Source organism: Pipistrellus kuhlii, unplaced genomic scaffold (genome assembly GCF_014108245.1).
Source record: "Pipistrellus kuhlii isolate mPipKuh1 unplaced genomic scaffold, mPipKuh1.p scaffold_m20_p_3, whole genome shotgun sequence".
Classification (NCBI taxonomy): Eukaryota; Metazoa; Chordata; class Mammalia; order Chiroptera; family Vespertilionidae; genus Pipistrellus; species Pipistrellus kuhlii.
The window spans coordinates 168,120,356-168,135,726 of record NW_023425529.1 but is presented as its reverse complement, the minus strand read 5'-3'; the positions used below and the strand labels follow the sequence as shown (position 1 = coordinate 168,135,726).

Here is a 15,371-nt window from a genome sequence, read left to right as displayed (position 1 = left end):
AAGCCAGTTCAGCGGAACAGAACTGGACCCGAGCGGCGCCCGAGCTGGGCCGGAACGGGGCTGGGGCTCCAGGGGCGGGGCGTGCCCCCGGGCAGCCTTCGGGAGCGGCTCAGACTGGGCAGAGAGGGAGCCTCCGCCTTGCGCTCCCTCCCTGCCCAGTCCGAGCGGTGAGGGCCCCGGCCAGCATCTCCGGCCCCGCCAGCACCTCCGCCCCGGCAGTTTGCAGGAAAAGAGGAGAAAGAGCCGCAGGACAGACGGCGGAGAACAGGGCGCAGAACCCGGGATCCCGGAGAAGTCTGGTCCTCGGCGGAACACCCCTCCTGCCCCCCGGGCGAGGGCGGCCGGGTTGGGGGGAGGGGAGGAGCACAGCGGCTGGTAAAGGCAGAGGCGGCGGCGGCGGAGGCGCAGGGGCGCGGCTCCTTTAAGGCTCTCCCCGCCCACCGGCGGCGCCGGCCCCCGCCCGCCGCTCTCCCCGCCCCGGGGCCCCGGCGAGGGCTGCGATTGGGCGGGCGCGGCGATCCCTTTGAAGTGTGGCTGCCGATCGCGGCTATTTGACGTGCGGCTCGCGGAAGGCGAAGGTTTTTGTGTTGCCATCCCGGTCTGGCGGCGGCGGCGGCGGCGGCGGCGGCGGCGGCGGTGGAGGAGGGGTGGAAGCGCGGCGACCGCTGCACCGCGCTCCAAGCTGCGGAGCGAGCCCACCCGCCCGGGAGCTCGCCTCCCGGTGCTCCCCCTCCCTCCCCGCCCCCCCCAGTGGCGCAGCCTCCTCCAAATGAGCGATTCGCCCGCTGGATCTAACCCAAGGACACCCGAAAGCAGCGGCAGCGGCAGCGGCGGCGGCGGGAAGAGGCCGGCGGTGCCGGCGGCGGTGTCCCTCTTACCCCCGGCGGACCCCCTGCGCCAAGCGAACCGGCTCCCGATCAGGGTCCTGAAGATGCTGAGCGCTCACACCGGCCACCTCCTGCACCCGGAGTACCTGCAGCCGCTGTCTTCCACCCCCGTCAGCCCCATTGAGGTCAGTGCCTGGGTCCCCGCCCGCCCTGCGCCGCCGTTCCCATGCCGCCCGCCACCGCCGGGCCCGCGGCCCCGCTCCCTGCACCCCTGTCCTCGGCGCGGCGCTCAGGTCCGGCCACCCTAGGAGGACCGGGTGCAGAGGGACCGAGAACGCAGGTGTATCAGAGCCCATGCGGTTCTCCCGGGCTTCTCCGTGAAAGGTTCCCCCCTTTCCATGCTCGCCCTTCGGAGGAAGCTACGGGTTTTCTCTCGGATTGGGTTTGCTCTTGGCGTTCCCACTTGGTCCTGTACTTTTTCGGGCACCCAGTTTCTAGGCCAGAGATGATCTTTCCTGGGTCTTTCCTGCCACCACCCGGGTTTGTGCTCTCAGAATCCCGGATCGCGCCCGTCCCACTCCGCCCTTGTCCCATCCGGTTAGAGCGCACGGCGCCCCGACACTCGCGATCCCCAGGCTTCCTTCCCCCCACGTCCCCGGTGCGCGCCCGGGAGAGGGGGGCTGCTCGGCGCTCCTGCGGCCGCCCAGGCTGGAGAATGCGCTTCTCCGGGTTTTTTCCGCGCCTCCTCCGCCCGGAAACCCGTCCCAAGCGAAGTTCCCCAAACTGAAGGAGGAAGTTTTCCCTGGGCTTCGAGGAGAGAGGGCTATCAGAAGGCAGGGGGCCAGTCACTGCCCCGACTACAGAGACGTCACCTTCGCCCACGGGGACCTTTGGGGGGGGCGCCTTTGATGGGCCCCTTCCACCGGCCCATTCCCCGGGGCCGGTGGGCGCCCGCGCTCTGGGGCCCAGTGGGGCCGGGGATCCCACCCGCGGGCGGCGAGCGGAGAGAGCGCAGCTCTGCCCAGCTGCGCCGCCCACCGGGCGCGCTCAGACTTCTCCCCAAGGCCTTCTCTCCCCCCCCAACCCCCGCCCGTGCCCACCGGCTCCCTAGGCGCTCCCACTTGCTACCCTGCTGGTTCCGTCGGTCCGGTAGCCTCACTCACCCCTTCTCCCTCCTCTCGCCGCTGTCCCCCGCAGCTGGACGCCAAGAAGAGCCCGCTGGCGCTGCTGGCCCAGACCTGCTCGCAGATCGGCAAGCCGGACCCGCCGCCCTCGTCCAAGCTCAACGCGGTGGCGGCGGCGGCCAACGGGCTGGGGGCGGAGAAGGACCCGGGCCGCTCCGCCCCGGGCGCCGCCGCCGCCTCGGCGTCCGCGGTGCTCAAGCAGCTGGGGGACTCCCCCGCGGAGGACAAGTCCAGCTTCAAGCCCTACTCCAAGGGCTCCTCCGGCGGCGACTCCCGCAAAGACGGCGGCTCCTCCTCCGTGTCCTCCACCTCCTCCTCCTCGTCGTCCTCCTCCTCGCTGTCCCCGGGAGACAAGGCAGGCTTCAGGGTGCCCGGCGCCGCCTGCACGCCCTACCCCCCGCACGGAGCGCCCGTCTCCGCGTCTTCGTCTTCCTCATCGCCCGGCGGCTCCCGGGGCGGCTCCCCGCACCACTCCGACTGCAAGAACGGCAATGGCGGCAGCAGCGGGGAGCTGGACAGGAAGGACCTGGAGCCCAAGCCCAGCCCGGAGGCCGTGTCCGTGAGCCGCGGGAGCGGCGGGGAGCCGGGCGGTGGCGGTGCCGCCGACGGAGGGGCCTCCTCCGGGCGCAAGTCGGAGCCGCCGTCGGCGGCGCTGGTCGGGGCCGGCCACGTGGCCCCGGTGTCGCCCTACAAACCCGGCCACTCGGTGTTCCCGCTGCCGCCGTCCAGCATCGGCTACCACGGCTCCATCGTGGGCGCCTACGCCGGCTACCCGTCCCAGTTCGTGCCTGGCCTGGATCCCAGCAAGTCGGGCCTCGTGGGAGGCCAGCTGTCGGGGAGCCTGGGCCTGCCGCCGGGCAAGCCCCCCAGCTCGAGCCCGCTCACCGGGGCGTCCCCGCCCTCCTTCCTGCAGGGATTATGCCGCGACCCCTACTGCCTGGGCGGCTACCACAGCGCCTCGCACCTCAGCGGCGGCGGGGGCTCCAGCTGCTCCACCTGCAGCGCACACGACCCATCGGGGCCCGGCCTGAAGGCGGGCGGCTACCCGCTGGTGTACCCCGGGCACCCGCTGCAGCCCGCCGCGCTCTCATCCAGCGCCGCCGCCGCCCAGGCCGCGCTGCCGGGCCACCCCCTCTACACCTACGGCTTCATGCTGCAGAACGAGCCGCTGCCGCACAGCTGCAACTGGGTGGCGGCCAGCGGGCCGTGCGACAAGCGCTTCGCCACCTCGGAGGAGCTGCTGAGCCACCTGCGGACTCACACGGCCCTGCCCGGGGCCGAGAAACTTCTGGCCGCTGCCGCCTACCCCGGGGCCTCGGGCCTGGGCAGCGCCGCCGCCGCTGCAGCCGCCGCGGCCGCCGCTGCCTCCTGCCACCTGCACCTCCCCCCGCCCTCCGCCCCCGGCAGCCCCGGGTCGCTGTCCCTGCGGAGTCCACACACTTTGGGGCTAAGCCGGTACCACCCCTACGGCAAGAGCCACTTGTCCACAGCCGGGGGGCTGGCCATGCCGTCCCTCCCCACAGCCGGACCCTACTACTCGCCATACGCGCTGTACGGACAGAGACTAGCCTCCGCCTCGGCGCTCGGATACCAGTAACTACAGCTCTTCCTCTCCCACCACCCCCCCCACCCCCAGCTCCAGCTCCCTGACCCTCCCCCCAGCCTCCTGGCCTGGCCGCTGCAACCTCCACTACTGCTTGTCCTGCCAGATTACCCGCCGAGACCCCCCCCCCCCCTCCACCGGACTGTGTATTTATTTACTATAATGTTAGCTTACAAGCTGGGAATATAAGTGCATTAACGGCCCACACGAGTCCATGGTATGCAAAAAGTCTGTGTTCTCCCCCCCCCCCAAATAATATTAATCACACGAGTAACTTACATGCTCTTTCCGTCCCACTTCCTTTATTTTTTTTTCTTTTTCTTAGATATGTTTTAATTTGCTTTTCTTTTCTTTTTCTTTTTTTTTTTTTTTTTTGGTTTGGTCTTTGGGGAAGAGGGGGAGAGTTGGGATTCTGGGGTTCTTTGTTTTGTTCTCCCTTCCTGGGGAGTTTTGTGCATGCTTCTTTAACCGTTAAAACGACATTTCCCCCTTTTCCCTTCATTCCCTCATTTTCTTGCATTTGAGGTTCTGTTTTTACCTTTGTACAAGTAACAGAGAGGAGATATTTTTTGTAATGTGTGTGGAGGGGGTGGGGGTGGGGGCCTTCCTGGCAGGAGGTCTTGCCTCTGTGGACCCAGAACTCTACTCTGCGACTTCTCACCTGACCTCCCCTCCTAGGGCCCCTGGTCTTTGCCCTGGCCCCCAAAACTGGGGCCTTTCTTCCCTACCTTGCTCTGAGTATGGAGAGCCCTGAGAGAGGGGCCCGAGTGGCCTCGGACAGAGCCTCCTACTTCCAAACTCTTCCAGCCCCAAACACTGCCCGCTGGGGAGGGAGGAGGGAGGGGGATGGTCCTATAGGGCTCATCTTATTCAATTAAAAGTCCTAGAAGGCCCTGCCGGCATGAAACTTTGCTTTTTATATTTTGCAAAGTGCTTTTATAGTCGTCGTTTTTCCCTCCATTCTCTCCTGGCGGTGGGGGGTGGCGTCAGCGAGCCTTGCTAGATCCCTCCAAAGCAGACCAGTGGCATTATCAGTGGGCAGTACAACCTTTTAGCTCCGTGGGGGAGGGGGGAAGATTGTACAGTAAGGGAGCATACAGATCGCCATGGCCCCCTTCACCCCTTCCCAGGCTTGTCCCAACAGATTCCCCAAAGTTGGGGACTTCCTTGGGCTCCCTCAGTGACTGGGATGGAAGACTTGGGCCCTGGGTCTTCTCCCCACACCGCTCCTTCTCTTATGCAGCATCGTGGGGAGGCTGGGGGCCTCTCTGGGATGAATAGAGCTCTCCCTTGGTAAGACTTATTTTGTTAATAAATGAAATACTTGGCTATATTCACACCGTGGTGTGTTTCTCTCTTGCCTCACCCACCACCTCACCTCCAGATACCTAAGCCGACGGCCTTCTTTTATTCTTGCTTTAAAATACCTTACGGTTTCCTTCTCAGATTTTTGGTCAAGGACAAATTTAGTGTCTTTCCTTGAGAAAAGGGGGGGGGGGGGAGGGAGGAATACTGCCAGCGCATTACAAATTTCATAAAACCACCTTTATTTTTCCCCCCACTTGGTTATTTACCTCCCAGCCTGACTTCAAAGGCCTTAACATTTCCTGGGGATAGGGTGGAGAAGTGTGTACTTGTGGATTTTCCTCTGGACCTAGATTCGAGGTAGAGGGGCTGTGTGAGGGAACCAGCACCAAGGGCTCCGGCCAGGCAAACAGGGTCCCAGGCCTACGGGTGAGCAAAGACGGCGTGCCTCTGGCGCCACCTGGTGGCAGGCAACGCCTGGCGCCTGCCCCGACGGCGCACCGTAGGCGCTTCCCACTCTAAAAGGCAAGGTTTTCCTGGTTCCTGACGATGCCTTCCTACACCTGAAACCAAAGGGTGAATGCACTTGCTGGCGGGGGGCGCTTCGCAAGGCTGGGAGGCTCCCTAAGGCCAGCGCCCGGGGCGTTCATCCCCGTTATCTGCGCTCCCAGAGACTCCTCCACGGGGTTCGGGAGAAGTCCAGGCGATGACACGGGACCTTGGAATCACTCTGGGTCCCTGTTTTCTTGATCTCGCACGACTGGACACTGACTTCATCCTCGGGCAGGCGCGGCGGGAGGTGGGGGTGGGGGGGTGCTGTTGATCAGGAGGGTGGGAGGAGGGTGGGGCTCCTCCCACAGCGCGGGCGATTCCTGCGGCCCGAGGAGAGAATGCGCGGCTGTGGTGGGGAAGGCGAGGCCTGAGCCACGTCCTCTCTGGGGCTCACTGGCTCCCGGGGTCCGAGCCGGGAACTCCCGCCGAGGCAGCCCCGCGCAGGTTGCAGGTTGCATGTTGCAGGTTGCAGGTTCCAGCTGTCGGATCCCTGGCGCCCAGCACGGCCGTCCCACCTGTTGGATGCACTTCACCTTGGCCTTCCTCGCCCCCTCCTGGCCGCACTCCTCTGCGTCGCGTCTACACCAGGCAGCTCTGGATCTGTTGTTTGCTGTGGTGTTGTTTTGCTTTGCTTTGCTTTGCTTTGCTTTGCTTTGCTTTGCTTTGCTTTGCTTTGCTTTTCCTGAGGAATGAGATGTATTGGGCAGTTCGTGCTCCACAAACTGTGTGCTTCTGAAGCATCGGTAGGCCCGAGGTCAAGTGCGGAAGGGGTGGGAGGGATGCTAGAGAATGGCAGCGCGGGCCTTGGTGAGGGCGCCATCCCCTCTGCACTTGGCAGAACCTCGGTGCAAGATGTTTTTATGGGGTTTGGGGGGAGGTTGCACCTGTATCTTTGTTTCTTGGGAAAAAATTCCTCCATTAGTCAAGAGAACCTCAGCCTTCTTCTGCAGGAACTGTGGGTGCTGGGCACCCTAAGAACCTAAGCGTGTCCCTGGAAAAGGACCAGGGCTGCTGGCCTCAGGGAAATGCTGACTGGGCTGGAGAAGTCACTGCCCACCAGCTCGGACTCCTCCTGGGGAATCGCTGTTAACCGGAGTTCAAGTTGGCCTGAACCTGTAAGAGACCTGAAGTGTAGTGTGTGACTTGCTTTAGTTTTCCTTTTTCTCTGTTTTGTTTGCTGTTGGTGGTTTCCCACCTTCCTTCTCTCTCAAGTCCTCCCTCTTCCTTTCAGCGCCTTTTTTTTTTTTTTTTTTTGTCCTTAAATGCGTTTTTATTGACTTCAGAGAGAGGAAGGGAGAGGGAGAGGGAGATTGAAACATCAATGATGAGAATCACTGATCGGCTGCCTCCTGCACGCCCCCTACTGGGGATAGAGCATGTGCCCTGACAGGGGAATCAAACTGCGACCTCCTGGTTCATGGGTGATGCTCAACCACTGGGCCACACCATCCGGCTCCTCCAGTATCTTCTAAATTCCTGTTAAAACTGCTGGAAGTTGTTCTCTCTGCAAGGGGGGGATGGGGGATTAAACTTTCTCTTCCTTAAACTTTGTGGTCCTCAGACCTCCCTACCTAAGGACCATCTGCCTCCTCTTGTTGGGACCAAGGATTGGGGGGAACTTCCTTCCATAAGAAAGAAAACTCGGTATCTCCAATAGCAAACATTCCATAGAGCAGACGCAGCTTTTCTGTGGCTGCATGGCTGGCAGTGAGTGAGGTTTGAGAATGCAAGTTAGGCACTCCTTAGACCAGAAAGGTTGCCCCACATTCCACTGGGACCACAAAGGGTAGGCATTGTTGTCCGGAGTGTCCCTGTTCTCACCCTGACACGGGTGGCATTCCTAACAAATGTGGCTGTTTTAATTTGCTGGCGGGGTGTTTGTTACTGCAAGTAGCTGAATTCTCATTAAACAAAGTTGCTGTTTTCATAGAGATAATATTCCCCACCATTTAATTTACATAATTCATTCATCCAGCAACTCTTCTTTGAGAACCACCTCCACCTTCTGGTCCTAGCCATCCTCCCCTCCCTCCTCTTCATCTCTCCCAGGCCCCAGAAGTGGAGCCACAGAGCTGGAACCTGAGACGCTGGATGTTCCTGGCTCTGGGTCACATTTTCACACCTCTTGCCTAGTTATTTTTGTGGCCTCGTGGGCAGCTGTGGGAGGAAGGGAGGAGAAAGACGGGAAAGACTCACCCGCAGATACAGGTTTGACACAAAAAGAATTTCGTGATTGTTCGTTTTTCACTTCACAATCGTCGCCCCCCCCCCACACACACACACACACAAACCCACCTCCTAAGAAATCTGTGGCCCAAGTGGGAGGGAGGGGCCCCTCACCACCTTCAGGCCATAACGGCCTGGTCCTATGCAGCAGCCTGTGATGCGTCTCTCAATATCTGAACTAACTCCTCTCCTGATGTATGTCTGGGTTACCATGCCCCTCGTCTGAAAATAGTCCTTTGGCTCTGGGCTTTATTAATCATTCTGTAGGGGAAGCTGCACTCCAGTTTCCTGTTTGATTTGATTTCATTCATCCTGTCTTTTTGTAGAATAGATGGTTGAGTGCATCTGATAATGTATGGTTTAATTTGGCGCACTATGGGTTTGAATTACCATTTTCATAATGTGCTGTGCATTAATGTGTTACATCATTTATAAAGAGGAATGTGCTGGGTTTCAAACTTTCTCCTGAAAGCCAAAGTCACCCTAAAAGAAACAAAGCCAAACCACACCGACCCATCTTCTTACCTCACTACCATCCCCCACCCCGACCCCCTCCCTTACCCCCACCCCTAGCCCCATCCCATGAAACCTGCCAAGGCTCATAAAACCCAACATGAGGCTTTTGTGCTCACATAATGCAGGTGGGTGTCAAGGTTTGGGGGGAACTTGCACATGGCTGCCCAGGAGCCATCAATGGCAGCACAAAGCTCGCCCTCATTATTACATAACAACAGCTTTGCCGCCAGCCCCCTTCGCAGGGACCTCCAGTGGACGGCTCTCCCTCAACCCTAATCCCAGCACTCCCTCCCCAATAGCTGTAATAACACCAGCTGTCTGTTACTCAAACTCTGACTGAGGAGGAAAAAGCACTGATTATCCAAATACAGTCATTAAAGGGGAAATGTGTTTTTAGGACTGTCAGAGTGATTAATGAGGGCTAGCCGTCTTTGCAAATGCACTTGTTTAGTCTAACTGGCAGCTTCTATTTTCCTATTGATTTATTGCAGCCGTTGCTGGGGCCTTGGTGTGTGCGAAGTCAGGGCACTTCACAACTGCGCCCTGTTTAAACAGGAAAAGCATGCACCATTTTGTCCGGGAGGGAGGAAGGGAGGGAGCAGCCCAAAGTCTCTGCCTTCGGTTCAGTCTCCGGGGGCCAGACCAACAAAGAAGACATTAAAAACCTGCGGCCCAGAGAGGGAAGGAAACCGCCTCCCCTGGGTCGTCCCCAGTCACTCAGTTCCAAGGTCAGTGGAGACTGCACCATGGCGCCTGGACAAAGCCTGCCCTATTGTCACACTCAGCGTGCCCCCATTTTCGCCCCAAGCCCCCGTACCACCTGTCAGCCGCTGAGTCCAAGCATAGGAAAGGCACCCAGCAGAGGGGAGGAGGTGGGAGAGGGGACTCGTGGGGCAGAGCCAGGCAAAAATAGAAAACCGAAGCAACCCCCCTGGTCCCGGGGTGGGAACAAGGTCAGGGGCTTCGCAGGAAATTGATTGAGCCCAGTGGGTGACTTCAACTTTTAGAAAGAGGTGGGCGGGGCTAGGGGGGGGAGGAGACTACAAAGAGGGATAGCTACTTCTTTCCACTTGTACGGTCCATGTTTTGACAAATGATGTATCTAATGACCAAAATGGAGAAATGGCAGCTTGGAAACAGAGCCCCAGATTTGGGATTGCAGTCCGGGCAGTCAATCATCACAGCAAACAGAATGTAAGAATTCCCATTATGTGCCCTGCACAATGCTGGCTGCCATGAGTCAGGGAAAAAAAACTCAGACCAAACTCCTGCCTATTTTTCTTGGGGGAGACGAGACATACCCATGAGCCAGGGAGTAAGAGAGCATTCTCTATAAGTGCATGTATGCTGATTTGATAAAGTGCTAAATCCGTGTGTGTGGACCATGGAGAACAGGACAGGTTATATCTAATAAGGTGCCACTTGTGCAGATCAGAGGGTCCGGCTGAAGGAGCTGGAGGGGGAGGGGGCTAACATCCTAGGGCTGATGTTGGGGACCTTCCCCTGGGAGCTCCAGTCCGTTGGGAGGCTCCCCGGTTCCTCCCAGGCTGGAAAGATGGATGAGGCCTTCATTCCACAGCGGTGAGAGGGCTGGAACTCGGAGCCCCTGAGCCGTGCTTTTCATTTCTCAAGCAGATCAAGGCGCAGGCTTCCCTAATGTTGTAAACAACACATCTGAATGTTCTTCACCCGCCCTCTCCAGGCAGCTGCACCTTCCACAGAGCGTTCCAGGCATGGAAATGGTTTGTCCTTCTTCCTAAACAAAGTGTCTTTCCAAATCCTCCTGGGGTGGGGTCGTATCACCAGCATTATTAACACTTCCTAACACAGGAAAAGCTGTCCTGAATTTGGATCACAGATGAACCGGGAGAGCTCTCTTAAGGACTTGAACCACTGGCTGAGACAAAATAATTAAGTGACCATATTTTATAAACTTCAAAATGGAGAACAGCAGCCCTGAGTACTTGGGCGAACTTTAGGACTGTCCCAGAAAGTCCTGTCGTGGTACATACAGTAGAAAGAGGAGCATTGGAACAGGAATCAGGAAACCTGGGTTCTGTTCAGGTTCTGAAACTTAATTGCTATGGGATCCTGAGCAAGTCACTCTCGGTGTCTCTGAGTCTCTTTCCCATTTGGGAAATGAAGACTTTGAGCCCTGTAGTCTGTAAGTCCTTTCCAACTGAAATGTTCTATGAGTTTATAAAAATGTTGAAAGAGGAAAAGCATGATGGGGGTCAGAGTTGGTCAGAATGCTCAATCACTGGCCCCCAGTCATACGCAATTCTAAAGTTTCTATCGGGGTGGCAAATGTGGAAGATTCAGAAAGAGAAACCTCATGACTTCCCATAAATCATGGAGGGCAGGTGGAGCAAACACAGAAAGAATGTGTAATGTGGACTTTCCACCCAGAGAACTGGCTTCAACAAAGGGAATTATTAAAATGTTTCATTGGATGAAATGCTGAATCCATGGTGATTCAGGCATTTCAGAGACTCAGTGGGTGCTGAAGTGGGTCAAACATCATTATGAAAAATAATGCTGAGAACCCTGTGAGGTTAAACCAAGGTCTTCAAAAAGAATCACATTTTTCATAGCCTACAGCCAATTGCTTTTGGAAAATGGGACTGGCGAGGGAAGAAATGAAAAGCAGATAAAAATCAAACCACAGTGGGGGAACCTTTGCTCTGAGTGGCCAGTGAGTGTCTCCACAGCTCTTTGGAAAATAAAACAAAATGATCCTGCTGGAGTTTAAATGAGAGCCAGATTTTAGAATGGAAACGGTAATTGGGAAAGTGTCATTGCAGGTTTCCCCATGTCCTATTTGCTCTCCTGGGCATGTGAGTGTGTGTGTGTGTGTGTGTGTGCGTGTTTCGAATAGTTGTATTCGGGTTTGTATGCAGTCCATAAGGAACTGTGACTGTGTACTTCTTACTTTTGACATCAAATATATGTGTCACCAAGCAAATATACAGAAATGATAGTCTGGGCTGCCCACAGCAGCTCAGAAAGCATCCTTTTGTATGTGCCATAGTAGTTAAATATAATAATACTAGAGGCCTGATGCACAAATTCGTGCACCAGTGAGGTCCCTCGGCCTGGCCTGAGGGATTGGGCCAAAACAGGCTCTCTGACATCCCCTGAGGGAGTCCCAGATTGCAAGAGGGTGCAGGCCAGGCTGAGGGACTGCACCAGTGCATGATCAGGGACACGGGAGGTTGGTCAGCTGGGGAGGGATCACAGGAGGGCTCCAGGGCATGTCTGGTTCATCTAGCTCAGTCCCGATCAGCTGGACCCTAGCAGCAAGCTAATCTACCAGTCAGAGCATCTGTTCCCTGGTGGTCAGTGCATGTCAGAGCAAGTGGTTGAGCAGCCTTAGCACTTCATTAGCATATTACACATTGATTGGTTGAATGGATAACTGGACACTTAGCATATTAGGCTTTTATTATATAGGACTAGAGGCCCCGCCTGTACCCTCTCACAGCCCTTGGGGGATGTCCGACTAATGGATTAAGCCCACTGCTCCTGCCACCGCCACTGTACTCCCCAGCTGTGAGCCCAGCCTCTGGCTGAATGGCACTCCCCCTACAGGAGCACTGACCACCAGGGGGAAGTTCCTGCATTGAGCATCTGCCTCTGGTGGTCAGTGTGCATCATAGTGACCAGTCATTTTTCCCTTTGGTCAATTTATATATTAGCCTTTTCTTACATAGGATATGCTGGGCATTTTATACTTACAACTTCCAGTTCCCTTTAATGATCAAATTAAAATTTGGACAGGTCAAATAAATGGTCCAAGATCTCACAGATAAAGAGCTGTGGAACCAGGATTCTAACACAGTTTTTTTGTTTTGTTTTGTTTTGTTTTGTTTTCTAACACAGTTCTGACTATAAAAGCACTAAGCCAGGTAGCTTCAGATTTTGTATTTAGGAAGGTCTGGATGCTACAAGTGGATAGAATTAGGGGAACTGTCCCATCAAAACATTTTGGCCAATGTGCCTGCATATGTTGAGACCATGCTAGACACCATGCAATTTCAACAGCATTGGCCGTGCCCTTCTCTTCTAAGAACTGAGATGCTGCTCAGTGCAATGGTTTGGCTCATTTAGTAAACTCCACAGATTGCCCACTACCTACTAGGTACTATGGTCTTCTCGGAGGATTTAAAAGATGAGAGAGAAGAAGAAACCAAGATGGCGGCATAGGGTAGACACCTGAATGCAGCCTACCACAACAAATTTGAATTTAGAACTGAAAAACAGGGGAGGCATTGCCCTGAAGCGCCAGAAAGCTAGCTGAGAGGAGTCTCTGCCATCTGGGAAGGAGAAAGAAAGCACGCTGAACCTCAGGAACTGTGAAGGTACGGAGAACTGTGTGCACAAAAAGGCGCTGGCTTACTCCCAGCGTGGAGAAGAAGGGCCGGACCGAGATTGCTGCTGGCTTACTCCCTGCATGCAGAGAGGGCAGGCCGGGCTGAGTTCACTACTGGCTTACTCCTGGCGCGTGGAGAGGGCGAACAGTTAATGCGGCTGGCTTTCTTGTTCGAGAGGAAAACAGAATCACCCTATTGCTCTGATAGGCGGCCCCAGACAGGGAGAGGAGAGACTGTCAGGCAGCGGGCAGAGATCTCTTGGAGGTGTGTGAAGCCAGAGGCCATTACTGCGGGACTTGGGGAGGAGCTGAAGGGAAAACAAAGTTTGTCTGCACCAACCCGAGACTCCGCCCTATCAGTGGCTGAGCACAGAAGCTCTCCCAGAGGCTGGCTTTCTCTAAGGAGAGACTGGCCGGAATCCAAAGCTTGTCTGCACCTTTACCAAAGAGGTGCATGCGCCTGCAACCAATCTTCCAAAACTCTCCACGAACAGGACTTTTCTAAGGCAAGACTGACAGGGAACCAAAGATTGTCTGCGCCACCCCGAGACCCCGCCCTATTCAAGCAGAGTACGGAAACCCTCCTAGCTGAGACACTGCTGATCCTCACAGCCAACTGGCTTGGAGATCAATGCTTCCCAGTGATACCAACAATAAGCAAGGCTTAACAACAAGACTGCACACACAGCCCACAAAGGGCTACACCAAGACTGTCCACCGCAGGTAACTGGGAAGGCTGTGCTACTGGGCTCTACCAGAGCACCTAGCACACAAAGCTATTCCATCAAATCAGGGAAACAACTAAAATGCAGACAAGAAGAAGGACACAAAGGAAGGAGATGGAGGAAAAGAAAAGATTGGACATTGAGTTCAAAACTACAGTTATAAGGTTATTCAATAATATCCTAAAAAAGGCCGATAAAATAAATGAGACCTATGAGGATATGAAAAGGGAGCAACTAGAAATAATAAGGGATCAACAAGAAATGAAGAAAACATTGTCTGAAATAAAAAATATTATACAAAGTCCTAAAAACAGACTGGAAGATCGCAAGAATCAAGACAAAGGTTTAGAACAAAAAGAGCCAGAGGACACTCCTCTGCAGAAGGGAGAAGATAAGAGAATCCAGAAAGTTGAAGATAGTGTAAGAAACCTCTGGGACAATTTCAAGCGAACCAACATCAGAATTATGGGGATTCCAGAAGAGAGAGAGCAAGATACCGAAAGAATACTAGAAGAAATAGTGACAGAGAACTTCCCCCACCTGGGGAAAGAAATAAACTTACAAGTCCAGGAAGTCCGCAGAACCCCAAACAAAAGGAATCCAAGGAGGACCACACCAAGACATATCATAATTAAAATTCCAAGAGCAAAAGACAAAGAGAGAATATTAAAAGCAGCAAGAGAAAAGCAGGTAGTGACCTATAAAGGAGCACCCATAAGATTGTCAGCTGATTTCTCAACAGAAACCATGCAGGCCAGACGGGAATGGCAAGAAATATTCAAGATGATGAATAGCAAGAACCTACAGCCAAAAATAATCTACCCAGCAAAGCTATCACTCAGAATCAAAGGACAGATAAAGAGCTTCACAAATAAAAAAAAGCTAAAAGAGTTCATCACCACCAAACCAGAATTATATGAATTGCTGAAGGGGGTTATTTAGGAAGAGGAAGAAGATAAAGATAAAAATTATGATCAACAAATACGTAGCTATCAACAAGTGAATCTAAAAACCAAGGGAATTAAAAAATCTGATGAACAATATTAACTGGTGAATATAATAGAATCAGAGGTATGGAAGGGGAGTGGACTGACGATCCCTGGAAAAGGGAAGTGGGGGTGCGGGAAGAGACTGAACAAAAACTGTGCACCTATGGATGAGGACAATGAGGGATGGGGAAAGGACAGAGGGTGGGGTGGGAACCTGGTGAAGGGGAGCAATTGAGGGGGGGAAGAGGATCACATTTGTAATAATCTGAAAAATAAAGATTTATTAAAAATAAATAAATAAATAAATAAATAAATAAATAAATAAAAGATGAGAGAGACACTGGCTTTGCCTCAACAAGCTTACAACCCAGTAGGAGGCAGATGTGTAAACTAATTAAGATATGATGAGCAAAGATCTCTAATACTGCTGTTTTGATAGTCAGTATAGGCTAGATTGTGCCATGTAACAAATTAACCCCAAAAGCTGAGGGCTCAACACAGCAAAGGCTTATCTTTCACTTACACTACATCTTCTCTGTGGACTGATAGGGATCTCTGTTATTACAGCATCTGACCAGGCCAGCAGAACCACTAATAGATAGCACACTTATCTCCAGGCATTTGCTTATGCATTGTGGTGGCTAGCTAAGCAAATGGAAGTCTGTAGAGCAGGCAGGCAAGAAGAGAATATCACCAGCAAGCTGAAACTTACTGACATGAGCCATATAGAGATCCTGAGCTCAGGAAGGCTAAGCCCTCTTTCCTGATTGGACCAGGCCCACCCTCAGATAACCTCCCTTCTGATCCCCACACTTTCAAAATTCCTTCACAGAAACACCTAGCTCGGCCTTCGATTAAAATAACTGAGAATGGTGGTTCAGTCTAACTACGGTGACATATCCAAAAGCATCAGTGTTGTGTGTAATTAACCAGGCCCACTGACTGAAGAGAAACATCCTCAGGGGTCACAGCAGGGGGAGAGCTGGAGGGACTTGCAGGAATAGTTACAGTTCAGGTCAAAAATGACATAATCCTCTGGCCAGAACTGGTCACATAGCCCCTTCTAACTGCA

The 15,371-nt window shown here is 54.5% G+C and overlaps 1 protein-coding gene across 1 annotated transcript; it reads left to right on the top strand.

Moving 5' to 3' along the window:
* The first annotated feature begins 202 nt into the window (after positions 1 to 202).
* ZNF703 (zinc finger protein 703) lies at positions 203 to 4,951 on the top strand. Its single transcript, XM_036454929.2, has 2 exons — positions 203 to 1,012; positions 2,025 to 4,951. The coding sequence occupies exons 1-2, from the start codon at positions 770 to 772 to the stop codon at positions 3,606 to 3,608; spliced, it is 1,827 nt and encodes a 608-aa protein (XP_036310822.1). The 5' UTR covers positions 203 to 769; the 3' UTR covers positions 3,609 to 4,951.
* Positions 4,952 to 15,371: the final 10,420 nt, after the last annotated feature.

Excerpts from the sequence above, each read along its gene's own strand:
- ZNF703 (XM_036454929.2), top strand. The coding sequence starts at position 770 with ATGAGCGATTCGCCCGCTGGATCTAACCCAAGGACACCCGAAAGCAGC. Across the intron at positions 1,013-2,024 it reads CCCCCGTCAGCCCCATTGAG|CTGGACGCCAAGAAGAGCCC; the intron begins GTCAGTGCCTGG and ends TGTCCCCCGCAG.